Raw genomic sequence first — 14,838 nt, forward strand, 5'->3', positions numbered from 1 at the left:
ATCTGCTCTCCCACAATATGGCGCTGGGAGAGGAGAAAACAGCTTCTACATAGCTGCCTCCAGTTCAACCAATAAACTGTAGGACCTGCTCCTGATTGGAGGAGAGCAGCATACTCGGCGTGTGGGTAGCAGAGTTGGGATTGGTGGAAGAGGACTATAAAGGAGGAGAGAGACAACATGCACCAGGAACATCTAAGGGAAACATCTATCTGAAGGAACACCTGTGCAGCCCCCGAGAGAGCCGGCCGGCGGTGTGCCACTCTCCTGCGGAAGTGGGGAAAGTGGCTAGGGGGAACCGCCCTTCCACGGAGGTGGAAGGGTCGGCAGCCAACCCGGGAAGAACCAGCAGCAAACCCAGGGAGGGCCGAGCAGACGAAAGAACAGCGCAGGGTCCTGTGTCGTTCCTCCATGAAGAGGGGGAGCGACATAATGGTGCCGTGACTCGGATATGAAGCCTAGGCAGGGTTTAGTGTCGTTCCTCCGTGAAGAGGGGGAGCGACAGACCATAATTAAAAATTATGGGATTTAAATAAAGCAGTATTTAGAGGACATTTTATTTCATTTTCCTTAATGCTTTTATTAGAAGAAAAGGGAAGCAGGCATTTAGCCTAGTGGTTAAGAAGAACACGACCCTTACTGGAATAACTGGTTTTGATTCCTGGCTTCAGCTCTTGATGCCAGCTTCCTACTAATGCAGACCCTGGGAGGCAGCAGTGATGGCCCAAGTAACTGGGTCACTGCCACACGCATGGGAGACCTGGATTCCCAAGCTGGCTCCCAGCTTTGGCCTCAGTCCAGTCTCAATCATTGCAGATATTTGGGACATGAATCTATGCATGGGCTTGCTCGCTCTCTCCCTCTCTGTCACTCTGCCTCCCACATAAGAAAATAATGTTTTTAAAAGAGAAAGTGTGGGGAGCAATCCGGACTGGACTGAGTTACTGGAATTAAGACTTATTCTATGCATCTGCTCTCCCACAATATGGCGCTGGGAGAGAAGTAAACAGCTTCCGCACAGCTGCCTCCAGTTCAACTAATAAACTGTAGGACTTGCTCCTGATTGGAGGAGAGCAGCGTACTCGGCGTGTGGGCAGCCGAGTTAGGATTGGCGGAGGAGGACTATAAAGGAGGAGAGAGACGGCATTCACCAGGAACATCTATGGGGAACATCTAAGGGAACCCGTGCAGCCCCCGAGAAAGCCGGCCGGCGGTGTGCCGCTCCCCTGCGGAAGTGGGGAATGTGGCCAGGGGGAACTGCCCTTCCACGGAGGTGGAAGGGATAGTAGCCAACCCGGGAAGAACCAGCAGCAAACCCGGGGAGGGCCGAGCAGACGAAAGAACAGCGCAGGGTCCTGTGTCGTTCCTCCACGAAGAGGGGGAGCGACAGAAAGAGTCCATAATTGATGATCTAAGATTCAACCTCAGTAGGTAGAAAGAGGATCCCAAGTAGGCAGAAAACAATTATAAAAACTAAAAGCAGAAATAAATGAGATAGAAAACAGAAAAGCAATAGGAAAAAAATTCACAAAAGCTAAAGATTCTTTACAACAATCAAGAAAATTGATCTCTAGTTAGTGTGAGTTGGGGGGAGAACGTAGGATGCAAAACACAAACTACAAATATCATTCTTTCAAAAGTGAAAGAGGATAATATATATCCTACAAGCATGAACATAATAATAAGGGAACAGTATAAACAACTTTAGGCCAATAAATTCAACAACTTAGATGAAACAAAGTTTTTGAAAAATATAACTAATCAAAGCTGCCAAGAGAAAAAGGAAGATCTGAACACTCTACTACACACAACCTGAACTGCGAGTCCCAAGCCCTCCAATCCATCCAGCAAGCCCCCATGTGGCCCATTTACCTCAATACCTGGTCCAGGTTTTCTCACTCCTACATTTGGGAAGCTTCAGAAGTTCCCGTTCACCAGCATATCACTTGCCTGGTTCTCACACTAAATCTTCCACCACACTCCCAAGGGCATCCTGCCACCACTGCTCTGCTAGACAACCTACTGCAGCTCCTCTCACTCGTCCCTTGCCATAGCTGCTGACATCCTATTCCTGGCCAGATCTCACCTGTCCCTCACCTAACCTCCTCCAAGAAGCTTTCCAAGCTCCTAGCCCTTACAGTCTCCCTTCTAGAAATTCCAGGATAGCACAACACCATTAACCAGCAGGGTAGGGAGGCCACTGTTGTCTTAAGTGTTCATCATAAGTAAATGATAAGCTCTTCTAGGGCAAGGATAATTTTTTACCTTCTGTATCTCTTAAAGCAACTATCCTAGGATGAAGCACATAGTAAGGATTCAGTAAACGCCTGTAACCATATGAAGCCAAGAGCCTATTTCTGTGGTTCTGTTAGACTCTCTAGACTCCCATTCTCATCAAGACTGTCTTCAGAGCCATCGCTAAGGATGTGCAAGACTTTCTCCAACAACTGTTCAACAAGGGTTCAGTTAAAACAAGCAGAGGGCGGTCGGAGCTAACACGACAAATAGGGAGGGGATACCGTGGTTTGGCAGATAAGGTAAGCAAGAGGGTTTTATATTCTGTGTCCCATACCAGCGAGGTCACCTTCCCCTTGTTCTCTCCCCACCCTGAATCCCTGTGGGCACAGGAATGGGGCCAGCTCATACTTCCAAACACATCTGTACCTTCCATTCACTGTGTATCCACATCTGATGGGATACAAAGACAAAATAACAACATCTTCTAAGAAGTAGCAATTACTATGTCTTACCACTACATATAAACTCTCAGATTATAAATGTCTTAATTTTAACCAAGTACTAACAAAACAGTGACAGCAAATTTTACTTAAGAGATCTTTTACAAAAATAATTCTGCATTTATACTAAAACTAACAACATTATTGGTGAATACACATGATTTTGAGAAAAACTAAAATTTCTCTGGGGTAAAAGTCTCCAGCTACAGAAATCCTTGTCAGGAAAACTCCTCTCGAATTCCCTTCCATCGATGACTTCCTAGCAGCCTCTGTTTTATTTAGACCACGCATAGCTCTCTATCATCTTTCCATGCCTCTGCTCTGTAATTAGATAAATCTGGCTGCTCCTCTCTGTCGATGGATTAAAAGGTTGGAGTGCTTTGTTTTTCTAGCATTTCAGAGTGGTAATCCTTAGGGGACTCTGATGATAGGAAAGACTGTGTGATTTAAAGTAGGCAGGCTCCACAGAAATCTATCTGAAGGAAAGACATGACACGTGCAATGAGGAGATCTCACGAATGCAAGCACACAGATTCCTGCTAAAGCCAGTGGTGCACCTCAGCTATTGGCAGCTCACGGCACTGGTGTGGAATCTTGCAGGCAACTTTTTCCTTACCCAGATTGGATGACGCTCGCCCTTCGGCAGCCCGGTCTTTGAGGTCCTCAGCGATGCTCAGCTGCTGCTCGTGGTACTGCTTGGCTCTTTCCAAATCCTGCATGCACCTGGCAGCATGGCCCAGGCCAGCATAGGCCCGCATCTCAATAGCCTTCTCCACCAACTCCTGCGCCAGCTCCAGCACGTAGTTGTGGTAGGACATGGCCTTGTCAAAGTTCCTCCTGTAGTGATAGGCACTGCCCAGGTTGCTGTAGGCCCGGGCCTCCTCTCGCTTGTTCCCCAGGTCCTTGGCTATCTTCAGATGTTGCTCGTGGCACTGTACAGCATTCTCAAAGTCACCCATGGCAATGTACACAGCTCCCATGTTGCCAAGCTCTCGGGCTTCAGAAAGTTCGTCTTTGGATTGCTTGGCGAGAAGAACACACTGTTTGTGACTGGCCAGAGCATTGGGGTAGTCTCCAATGGCTGTGTACACGTGGCCCAGACTGCTCAGGGCTGATGAAGCTGCCTGCAGAGAAATGGTAAGGCAGAGAAATGGAAGCACATCAGGAAATGGCTTTGGTTTGTCCCCGCAGATGGAGTTTCACACACTTGGCCTACAACTATCAATCCAGTTCCTACTGGTGTTCCTATCAGTGGTCCACAGACCTAAGCAGAACTGATAAAGAACACACCCAACAGCAAGCCCTTAACAAAAAAAAAAAAAAAAAGAGAGAGAGAGAGACAATGATAATTTAATCAGTGACTTTCCGTACCTTATCTCATAGAAACAGGTTGTATAATATATATTTCTTTTAGTTTAAAGACTTATCAACATTTCCAATATTCACTATGAAATTATGTCTCTGTTAATACCTATTAACCTCTGTGGTATAAGAAACTCACTGCTGTGTATAACAGCCCACAGGACAGTCCCGGGAGAAATCCATGCCTGACTCTGTACTCCGGGGCATTTCTCCATTTGTGTCTCCTTCCACAGCAAATGCATACATGAACGGTAAGGGACGGGGCGACCACACTGGAGACTCCTGCTCGCTTACCTTTGTTCCTGCACAGTACTGCTCACTGTGGCAGGTTTCCACGTACGTGAGTCTCAGAGGCCAACGATGCGGGGGTTACAAGCTGTGCCTCCGCATGCGGCCGTCTCCATCGGGCCTCATTAAGTCTCGCCCCCCCTTCCCAGGCTCACACTGGCTCTTTAAGCTTTGCTTTTCTTACGCAGCCGCGCCTCTGAGCCCAGCCTCTCTGTGCAGAGGGCAGCTATCTTTCTAGTCCCATCATACTGCTTGTCACTTAACCAGCTCTTGTCCCAAGAAAGCATACAAATCCTTTCTATCTTAAAGGTTTTCATGAAAATGAGTCTGTCCATATGGTAAACCACAGAGGGACAACCAAACTAACAAAGAGGATGTTACACAGTTTCTAGAATCTTACCAAGTAGACACAGTGTTTAGATTCTAGTCTGCAGTTTCCAACTCCCTCTTAGAAATAAAAAAGGGAAGTTATACTGGGCAATTTTTCTGCCTTTCTTTTTATTCTAAGAGGTGGAAGCTTGCCGACGCTTCTCTTCCTTCCGTACTTGTGTATAGCTGGAGTCCAGCAGGTCCCTTTCTCACAATGCCCCTTCTGCACAGCATGAACACACAATGCTGGCAGCACAGAGGGTACGCTCTGTCACAAGTAGGCAAGTCGCCTTCCCAAGAGCCTTTCGCTGGAGAATGACAGGGAGGGGTGCTGGCCTCCCGAGTAAGGCATTTCTTGATGACAAGTGCTCTGTCTGTGCACTTTGGAACACTTTTATTAATATTTTATGGATGTGAGTGATTTGCTACCCTACATTCTTTGCCTGTGAAATAGCAGTTCTTGATCAAAACGACTGAGACCATTTTCACCATGCTTGAAAATAGTCTATTTGGGCCAGCGCCACAGCTCACTAGGCTAATCCTCCACCTGCGGCGCCGGCACACCGGGTTCTAGTCCCGGTCGGGGCTCCAGATTCTGTCCTGGTTGCTCCTCTTCCAGGCCAGCTCTCTGCTGTGGCCCAGGAAGGCATTGGAGGACGGCCCAAGTGCTTGGGCCTTGCACCCGCATGGGAGACCAGGAGAAGCATCTGGCTCCTGGCTTCGGATCGGTGCAGCGTGCCGGCCATAGCAGCCATTTGGGGGGTGAACCAACAGAAGGAAGACCTTTCTCTCTGTCTCTCTCTCACTGTCTAACTCTGCCTGTCAAAAAAATAAATAAAAGAAAGAAAGAAAGAGAGAGAGAAAGAAAGAAAGAAAATAGTGTATTTGCGAAATGTTCCACACTGTTTTCATTTTGCTTTTACCATTTCACAGATGTTCCACCAAAAGATTTAGAAAGCAGGAGAAATAAATACTGAGAGAGTTGCGTTTCTGTTGTTTTCTTGGTGGTAGAGAACAGAAAAGTCCCACAAAGTAACAGTGCTGCCACAGCGTGCTGCTGGCAGAAGCAGCAATGATGTCACAGAACGGCGTGCCACTCGGACATGTCCAGGCCTGAGGTTCCCGCTGTAAGGGCCTCTTTGGGACCAAGGTTAGGACTCCACGTCAGCACCCTGAGCAGGGGTCTTTCTACTGCTCACACTCCCACCTGCGCCCCAGCCCAATAGCCTTTTATCCCCCCCTCGAGCCAGGCCCAAGGACTCAGCCTTTTTCCTCTCCTTGAGTAGTTGGCCCTCCCACCTCATCCTTTGGGCTTTTCTCTACCCAGCTTTGGCCATGGAGGACACTGGTCCCATACTCTCCCACCCACAAACCTTTCCTGTCCTCAAAGTAACACACACAGGCTCTTTCCCTAGTGTGGCTTGGAGCAGACACACTTGGTTCAGAAATGCCCCGCCCATCACCAGCACCAGGATCTCCAGCGACTTCACTGCTCTGAGCCCGGACTTCAGGAGCAAGCCAGAAACTCAGCGTTTTCAAACAGACGTGAGCCCCTGTCAAATGTGGAAGCCATAAATAATTTACTAGGTGGGTCCAAATGGCAGATCTGGTTGGAGGTAATGAGCCCTTGAACACTGCGGGATATGGATTTATAAGGCTCAGGGTCGGCACAATACCCCAGCATCACTGTTCTCAGCAACTGCTGTCTTATCCCAACTCCGGATGACAGCCCTGAGATCTTGTTTCTGGCTTTTCGTTTGTCTAAATGCCAAGGAGACCAGGCTCTCTGAACACAAGGCGGGCAAGTATTTGGCTGTTTCCTCTGTAAGGTGTGGGGGAAGGGAAGGATGACCACGTGGGCTCTTTCCTGGCCACCTCCAGTCAGCAGGCAATGTGGTCAGGTTGGGATGCTCCATAGCAAGTGTCCATAGGGAGAACCCATCACAGCTCTGAAAGCAGAGGCATCTTGAGAGTGCAGTAGCATTTAGTCAGAGGCCCTGGCTTGTAATCCTACTGAGCCATTTTGCTTCTTCATCTCATCTTTCTTACTTGTGAAATGGTGCTAATACTACTACTGTGCAGGCCTCACTGTGCAAGCTGGCAGGGGCTCAGATGAAGTCGAGCGTGCAAATGCCCTTGGGGGACTGCAACATGCGCCATACTAAGGTGGTGGTGGGGGTGTTTTATGGCTACAAACTGGTGGGGCTGAGCTCCGTTACAAAGCAGAAGCTGGTAATGGCAACCGAACACATCAGTCATCGTGGCCAAACATCTGTATTCCTATCAGTTGCCACAGGAAATGCCGTCCAGTGTTTTACAGCCCCTGGGCAAATAACATGTGATGATATTTATCAGCTAAATGAATTACAAATTAATCACTTGTCTTTGTTCCTGTTCCCGCAGATAAACTCAGATCTGAAACATGGTTGCAGGCTGCTAATGAGAATCTGAAGCCCTACTCTCTATGGGGAATCACAGGCCCCACCTCAAGCAGATGCTGCTTTTACCAAGAAGGTTCACACTGCCTTTGTATATTAATCTCTTTGAGATTTTTGTGCTAGAGTAGCAGCAGCTGCTTCCCACAGTGGAAACATTTTGGAACATCTGTATTCAAATACTAAAATGCACACAGTTATGCTAACAAACTTTCTGGTTGGAGTAAGATAATAGTTTTCTCTTTCTGCAAGACATAAATTACTCATGTTCTTGCCAAGGCATAATTTCCAGCTGCAGAGTTAGGCACAGAGGAGTCAGTCACCCCTCGCTCTGTGGCCTGAATATTTACAGATGAGTTGTATCTATCAGTTTTGTGGCATCCTAAGCCAAAGGAGGAAATTTGTTCAGATTTAGCTAAACCATCTTTACAGGTTTTTAGCTTACAAAATAAAATTTAAGCTTCTTGAACTATAGCCACATTGATGATAGCACCATTAAATATTAAATATCATGCTCAAGATATAAACATTAGGCTCAAGATCTAGCACATTTTTGCCTTTACTGTGTATATTTTTCAAAGGGGCTCTATCTTGTGGGAAGATTAAATACGCAGTAGTGTTACATAGAAAATTTTCAATATAATTGCTGACTGATTAACTGCATGAAGTTGGAAAAATGGAAAATGCACCTGTGCCAGTATTAGAAATACTGTCTTTTCTTTTTTACCACTCAAATCCACACGTATCATGTGTCCCCTGCCAGTTCAGTCCTAGATGAACCATCCACAACCAAGTAGGCAAGGGGGACAGCAGAATAGAGACAGACTTTGGAATCAGACATGCATGGGTTTAAACGACATCTTGTGTGATAATGCACACTACGTAACAACTCTGGGCCCCAGGTTCTTCATCTGTAAGATGGGAAGGGAAATCTCCAACAGAACAATGATGAGTACCAGATAAAATAGTAACTGCAATGAGCCCAGGTCAGGGCTTGGCATATGAAGGATGTTCAACACTTTTTTTTTTTAAGTTTCTCTTCCTACTCCTATTTAGTTTTATTCATTTCAAAGATATGGTAGAAGATGAATAGAAAATGGAACATGAAGTTATGCTACCACAACTACAAGGACAACACAAGAAGCTTGCTTCACTCGTGGGTAGTGTCATCATCTTCATATACTTCATTATTTAGCAAATGTATACATAAGAAAATTCCCCCTTTACTTAGGGACATTGTAGAATCATTGTTATATATAACACATAAGCTTGATAACTGCAGTTGGCATCAAGTGGTCAAAGTTTATGTTTTGAGTCTGTTGCTAGGTTCATTTGTTCATTCATTCATGCATTCAAGAGAATTTTCTAGAATCAAATTTAATTTTTAAAAAAATTATTTGAAATGCAGAATTGCAGAGAGAGAGAGGAAGAGACAGAAGGAGACAGACAGAGATATCTTCTATCCACTGGTTCATTCCCAAATGGCTGCAACGTTCAGAGCTGGGCCAGGCTGAAGCCAGGAGCCAAGAGCTTCTTCCAGGTCTCCCAAGTGGGTACAGAGCACCAAGCACTTGTGCCATCTTCCATTGCTTTCCCAGATGCATTAGCAGGGAGCTGGATTGGAAGAGGAGCAGCTGGGTCTCAAACCAACACCCATATGGGATGCTGGAATTGTAGGCAGTGACTTAATCCACTGCCCATAAATTTAATTTTTAACGAAGGAGCAAAGACATAGCCAAGGATATTCTTTTCAACAAGTGGTATTAGAACAGTAGATAGACATCACATGCCAAAAAAAAAAAAAAAAAAAAAAACAAAAAACAGATAAAGACCTTACATTTTTCACACACAATAAACCAAACTTGAATGAAACATAGATCTATAAAGGAAAATGCTGAACCATAAAACTCTTAGAAGATAACATTAAAGAAAATCTAAACATCCTTGAGTTTAGTGGTAAGTTTTTAGATATAACACCAAAAATATGATCCATGAAAGAAAAAGTTAGTAATTTGGACTTCATTAAAGGTAAAAAAATATGCTCTGCAAAAGATGGTATTAAGAAAAAAAAAAGACAAGCCACAGATTGAGAGAAAATATTTACAAAATACATATTTGACGAAAGACTTATATCCAAAATATAAAGACTCAACAATAGAGGCAGGTGTCTGGAGTAGTGGTTAAGATACTGGTTGGGACACCTATATCCATTGCAGGAGTACCAGGGTTCAATTCCTAGCAGTACACCCAATTTCAACTTCATGTCAAATGTGCACCCTGTAGGTAGCAATAATGGCTCAGGTAGTTGGGTCCCTGGCACCCATGTGGGAAACCTGGGCTGAGCTCCCACCTCCCAGCTTTGACCTGGTCCAGCTCCATTGTGGGCATCTGGGGTGTGAGCCAGAGAATAGGAACGCTGTCTCATTTTCTCTCTCTCCCTATCTCTCAAATTAAAAAAAATAAAAGATACACGCAGATAACAAGCAAGCATTTGAAAAGGTGCTCAACATCATGTTATTAGGAAACTGAAAGTTAACACATAATGAGATACCACTACGTTTTCATTAGAATGGCTAAAATCCAAAATACAGAAAACACCAAACGCTGGTGAAGATGTAGGGCAACAGAAACTTGTGAGAATGAAAAATGGTGCAGCCACTTTGGAAGGCAGTGGGAAATTTGCTACGTAGCTAAACATATCATCATGTGATCCAGTAATGATGCGTCCACTTATTTACCCAAAAGAGCTGAGCACTTAATGTCTACACAAAAACCTGTTCATGAATGTTTACAACAGCTTTATGCAGAAGAACTTAAATGTATGTTATTTAGTGAAAGAAGACAGTCTAAAAGGTTACATTTCATATGATTCCCCTATATGATGTTCTGGAAAAGGCCAAACCTTAGAGAAAAATGATCAGTGGTTGCAGGGACTCAGCAGCAGCGAGAATAATAAACAGGTAGAACATGGGGGACTTTTAGGGCAATGGAACTATTCTGCCTGACACTGGAGTGGTGGAGACACACTCGACACGTTAGAACTCTCAGAACTGTGTAACATAAAGAGTGGACCATAATGTAAATTATGAACTTCAGTTAACAATAATATATCAATACTGGTTCATCAATTGTAAGAAATGTATCACATGAATTTCCAGATGTTAACTATAGGGGAGACAGAATGCGGTAGAGGAAGAGGGTATGTGGGAACTCTGATACTGTAAATCTACAAATGTTCTAAAAACATTTACTAATTAAAAGTATGGAAATAAATTGGAGTTTTTCTCATTGGGGGGTGGGGTTAAGTCTAGGAAATGGAAACGACACTAGCGATGGCATGAAATGTGACTATGGGCTATGAATAAAGAGCGAGAAGCTAATTAGGCCTGGGAGTAGGGATTGGTAGTGGGCACTGCATATTTGGGTAAGTTCTGTCTATCTACCAGGTTGTAAAATCTACAGCATTTTCCATGTATACTGTTTCAGATGGTCACTGTAACAAATCTCTTAAGTGTCATTATTATTATATCCATCTGTGAGACAAAGCTAGACTCAAAAAGGTAAAAACTAAAAAAAAAAAAAATAGACAAAATGAGATGCTTAAAGGAACCAATTTACAACAGTGCCAGGTTTCAGATCCTCATACATCAGACTCTAGCTCTTGTGCTCATTTGACTACACACAATTTAGTCTCTTTTGTGGAATTCACAATTTGGCCAGGGTACAGTGGGTACCACAGAAGGTTTAAAAAGGGGAGTTATATGACTCTCTGTACATTCAGATACCATGAAGTAGACAAAAACCAGGCAGTTCAGTAGTAATATCAACTATAAAATGTTTAACTAAAATAATGACTAATTAGAAAACAATTAAGTGGGCCTGGCATTGTGGCATAGCAAGTGAAGCCACCGCCTGTGATGCCAGCATCCCATGTGAATGCCGGTTCAAGTCCTATCTGCTCCACTTCTGATCTAGCTCCCTTCTACTGTACCTGGGAAAGCAATCGAAGATGGCATGAGGGCTTGGGCCCCTGCACCCATGTGGGAGACTCAGATGAAGCTCCTGGCTTCACACTGGCCCAGCCTTGGCTGTTGTGGCCATTTGGGGACTGAATCAGTAGACGAAGATAGGTTCATTCATTCTCTCTCTCTCTCTTTCTCTCTCTCTCTCTCTCCCCCTTCCTTTCTCTGGGTAACCCTGTCTTTCAAATAAATGCATAAACATTTTAAAAGGGAAAAAGAAAACAATTAATTTAAACACTAATGATACCAAGGGTAGACTTTAGGGCCTTCCACAAATATCCCAGGTTCACTCCTTTCAGGCAGGTAGGACAGCATATACCTGCCTGTATGATATCAGGCATGGGTGGCTGTGTGACCTGTTTCAGCTAAGAAATGTGGTCACTTCTAGGTAAAGCTTTAGGTGCCAGTGAATGCTGTTCCACAGTCTATCTTCCCTGTTCTGCAAACCGCTCCATCAGAATTGATCTTTAAGTGAAAATCATGGCAATGTGGAATAGTCCCTGCCTCATCCTTAAAAAATACACAGGAGATACAAGAAATAGACCTTTGTCTGGGCCGGCACTGTGTCTCAGTGGGTTAACGCCCTGGCCTGAAGCGCCAGCATCCCATATGGGCACTGATTTGAGACCTGATCCACTTCCGATCCAGGTCTCTGCTATGACCTGGGAAAGCAGTAGAAGGTGGCCCAAGTGCTTGGGCCCCTGCACCCATGTGGGAGACCCGGAAGAAGCTCCTGGCTCCTGGCTTTGGATCAGCGCAGTTCCAGCCATTGTGGCCAACTGGGAAGTGAACCAGTGGATAGAAGACCTCTCCCTCTCTCTCTGCCTCTCCTCTCTCTGTGTAACTCTGACTTTAAAATAAATAATCTTTTTTTTTTAAAACCTTTGTTGTTTTAAGCTTTGAGATTTGGGGGTTGATCATTTTATAGCAGAACCTAGTCTATCCTGACTTGTGCAATACTATGTATCAATTAATAATTTCATGCTTCAGGACAAATCAGTTATCACTTATAGTTAACACTATCTGTGGTTCAATTATGTGACAGTTACCACAGATTTCTGAACAATAAAATTTTAGGTATTTTTATTAAAAAATTAATTTGAGGAGAATTGGGTACTAAAAGTCAGACTTAAGAATCTGCATTCGGACCAAAATTATGGCCTAGAGAGTTAAGCCACTGCCTGCAATGCTGGCATCCCAATATGGATGCCACTTCAAGTCTCGGCTGCTCCACTTCTGATCCAGCTCCCTGCTAATGCACCTGAGAAAGCAGTGGAAGATGGCCCAAGTTCTTGGGTCCCTGCACCCATGTGGGAGACCTGGATGAAGATGCTGGCTCCTGGCTGTTGTGGCCATTTGGAGAGTGAATCAGCAGATTAAAGATATGTCTGTCTGTCTCTCTCTCTCTCTCTCTCCTTCTCTTTCTGTAACTCTGCCTTTTAAATAAAGAAATAAATCTTAAAAAAAGAATCTGCATTTATCTAGTTAAGAAGGTCTATCTGGTAGTGATTTATCCAAATTGTAGGTTTAGAGAGAATCAATACTCCCCAAATATAAAACTATAGAAACAGAAGGCTGAGTGATGTCCCAGCTCTGTGGGGTACAGTCTTAAATGACTTATACTCCTTATGGAATGAGTGTATTCTAGCTTGAAAATCCACCCTTAAATTGAGCTGATAAAGTAATCCTGTATAAAAGCTCAATTGATGGTCATGAACTTCTGGAGCTGGTTACTCAATGGTCACCCAAAACCTACTGTAGAAGAACAGTCAAAGAAATTTCATAATCTATGCTGTTGAGGACACTGTCCATGGTATTACCCAATGTCGCTTTAGAAAACAATCAAAATTTCTTTCAGATCCCAGGACAACTAAGAAGTCACTATAGTTTTATCTTAAGAAAAGTATGAATCTTTTAGGTCACATTTACTTCTTTCTTTGGGTCACCAGGAAGCTCCTGACCTGATGCAGAGCTAGCTGCCTTTCCCAGTCAGATGGAATTCCAAAGAATGTGCAACTCTGGGCTCCAGTCTAGTGTCCGACCCTAATCCCCTCGTAAATCTGATCTTTCTTCTTCCAAGTTTTGTTTCCTGCTCTCACACATCTTTCTTGGATTAAATTAGACAAATGGAACACAAACAAAAGACAATTAAATATTAAGGATCTTGGTAGGGAGAAGGTGTCCAGAATGGGATCTCTAAGAATTATGAATGCTTGGCCACAGCCTACAGAGAAAAAGGGGCCCTAAATACCACACAAACGGAGTACATTTTAATTAGATGGTCTTTCATAGTCTTAAAGCATTTCCATGCTGCACATGCCCGCTAATTGGTGTCAGATTTGCTATAATCAATCTAACTAGTTTGTCCCAATGCCTAAATTTAGGATTGGAGGAATATTCTACAGTTATTACTAAAAAGAAAACAGTGATTTGTACATATCTGAATTCTTTTCTACCATAATAGTTGGAATAGTTTGTTGGAATCTTAACTCAGAGGCTCAGTGAGAGCTGCGAGTGATAGTTATAACTTCTTCAGGGAAACCTGTCAGCCTTTTCTAATACTGTGAGGCCAGAGGAGTTTTCATAGTAATTATTTTTATCAAAATTACATTAGAGCTGGAAGAATAATACAATGTCAGAAAGATCTATTACCTAGACCTAAGACTTGTTATCACAGGTGATAAATTATTTATAATGCCCAGCATTAATATAGCAATGTTTTCAAACCTAGGATTTGTAAATGTCCTTTGCAGATGCAAATTAACAGATTAATAAGGAAACAAGCTTTCTGGTATGAGGAGCTGGGATGACAGATTAGCTATTAAGAGCAATTTATAGGTCATAAGATATGAAAGTTGGCAAGAAACACTACCTCTGCCGGCTCTATAAATAGTAAAACTGCATTTAGTTTCCCAGAGGTATCCTGTTAGACATTTTAATTATACCATAAAAACTGCCAGAATTTATAATGATTTCTTTTTTTTTTTAAACTTGATGCTCCATGTAAACTTGATGCACTACAACAGGCATCTGTGCTACAAGCTGTAAATGCCACGCTGCAGCCCATGATGACTGTAGCTGCAGCCCATGAAGACTGTAGCTGCAGCCCACGAAGACTGTAGCTGCAGCCCATGACGACTGTAGCTGCAAGAGGTGCGACCTGTGAGGAGCACCGGAGGAACCAGACAGCGCACCCTAACACCTCCTCCAGGTTCCTCGAGGACTCTCCTCCCTCTTTCACATCCCAACACCTTCCATTGCTACCACGCGGTCCATCTGGGACAACTTCACAAAGCACTGTGTTCTACGTAGCTCCGTAGCCACAAAGTGATGACCACGTAAAACTCCCATAGTCCTGGAAGTTCTATTAAGGGAGCTGAGTTTGATTCCCCCTCTCACTTGAAATAATCCTTTAAAGTTGTTTTTGGAAACTGACCTGTCACTCTTGGTTTTACCCACATCTTCAGTTCCATGTGGGGAAGGGGAAAGCAGATACCTAGCTTCATATGAGTTTTCTGTGGCACATTTCACTCAACTTTCCTCTGTAATAATTTGACCTGGATTAGGAAACATATTCTGCCATAATTCTTAGTCCAATCAAAACTGTTCCATTCCACACTTGCCAGA

General features: G+C 43.9%; 1 protein-coding gene across 8 annotated transcripts in view; it reads right to left on the reverse strand.

Annotated features, from left to right (window-relative positions):
- TTC28 (tetratricopeptide repeat domain 28) overlaps positions 1-14,838 on the reverse strand; it is a 689,946-nt gene that overhangs the window by 156,703 nt on the left and 518,405 nt on the right. For 7 of the 8 annotated variants that reach the window (XM_051826641.2, XM_008274620.4, XM_070065754.1 and 4 more), the window contains one exon: positions 3,352-3,859. In XM_051826641.2, the coding sequence (XP_051682601.2) occupies positions 3,352-3,859 (508 nt within the window). Of the gene's footprint in view, positions 1-3,351; positions 3,860-4,391; positions 4,870-14,838 lie in introns of those variants that run through there. The other variant, XM_070065756.1, reaches the window with a different exon arrangement.

This window comes from Oryctolagus cuniculus, chromosome 21 (assembly GCF_964237555.1).
Source record: "Oryctolagus cuniculus chromosome 21, mOryCun1.1, whole genome shotgun sequence".
Taxonomy (NCBI): Eukaryota; Metazoa; Chordata; class Mammalia; order Lagomorpha; family Leporidae; genus Oryctolagus; species Oryctolagus cuniculus.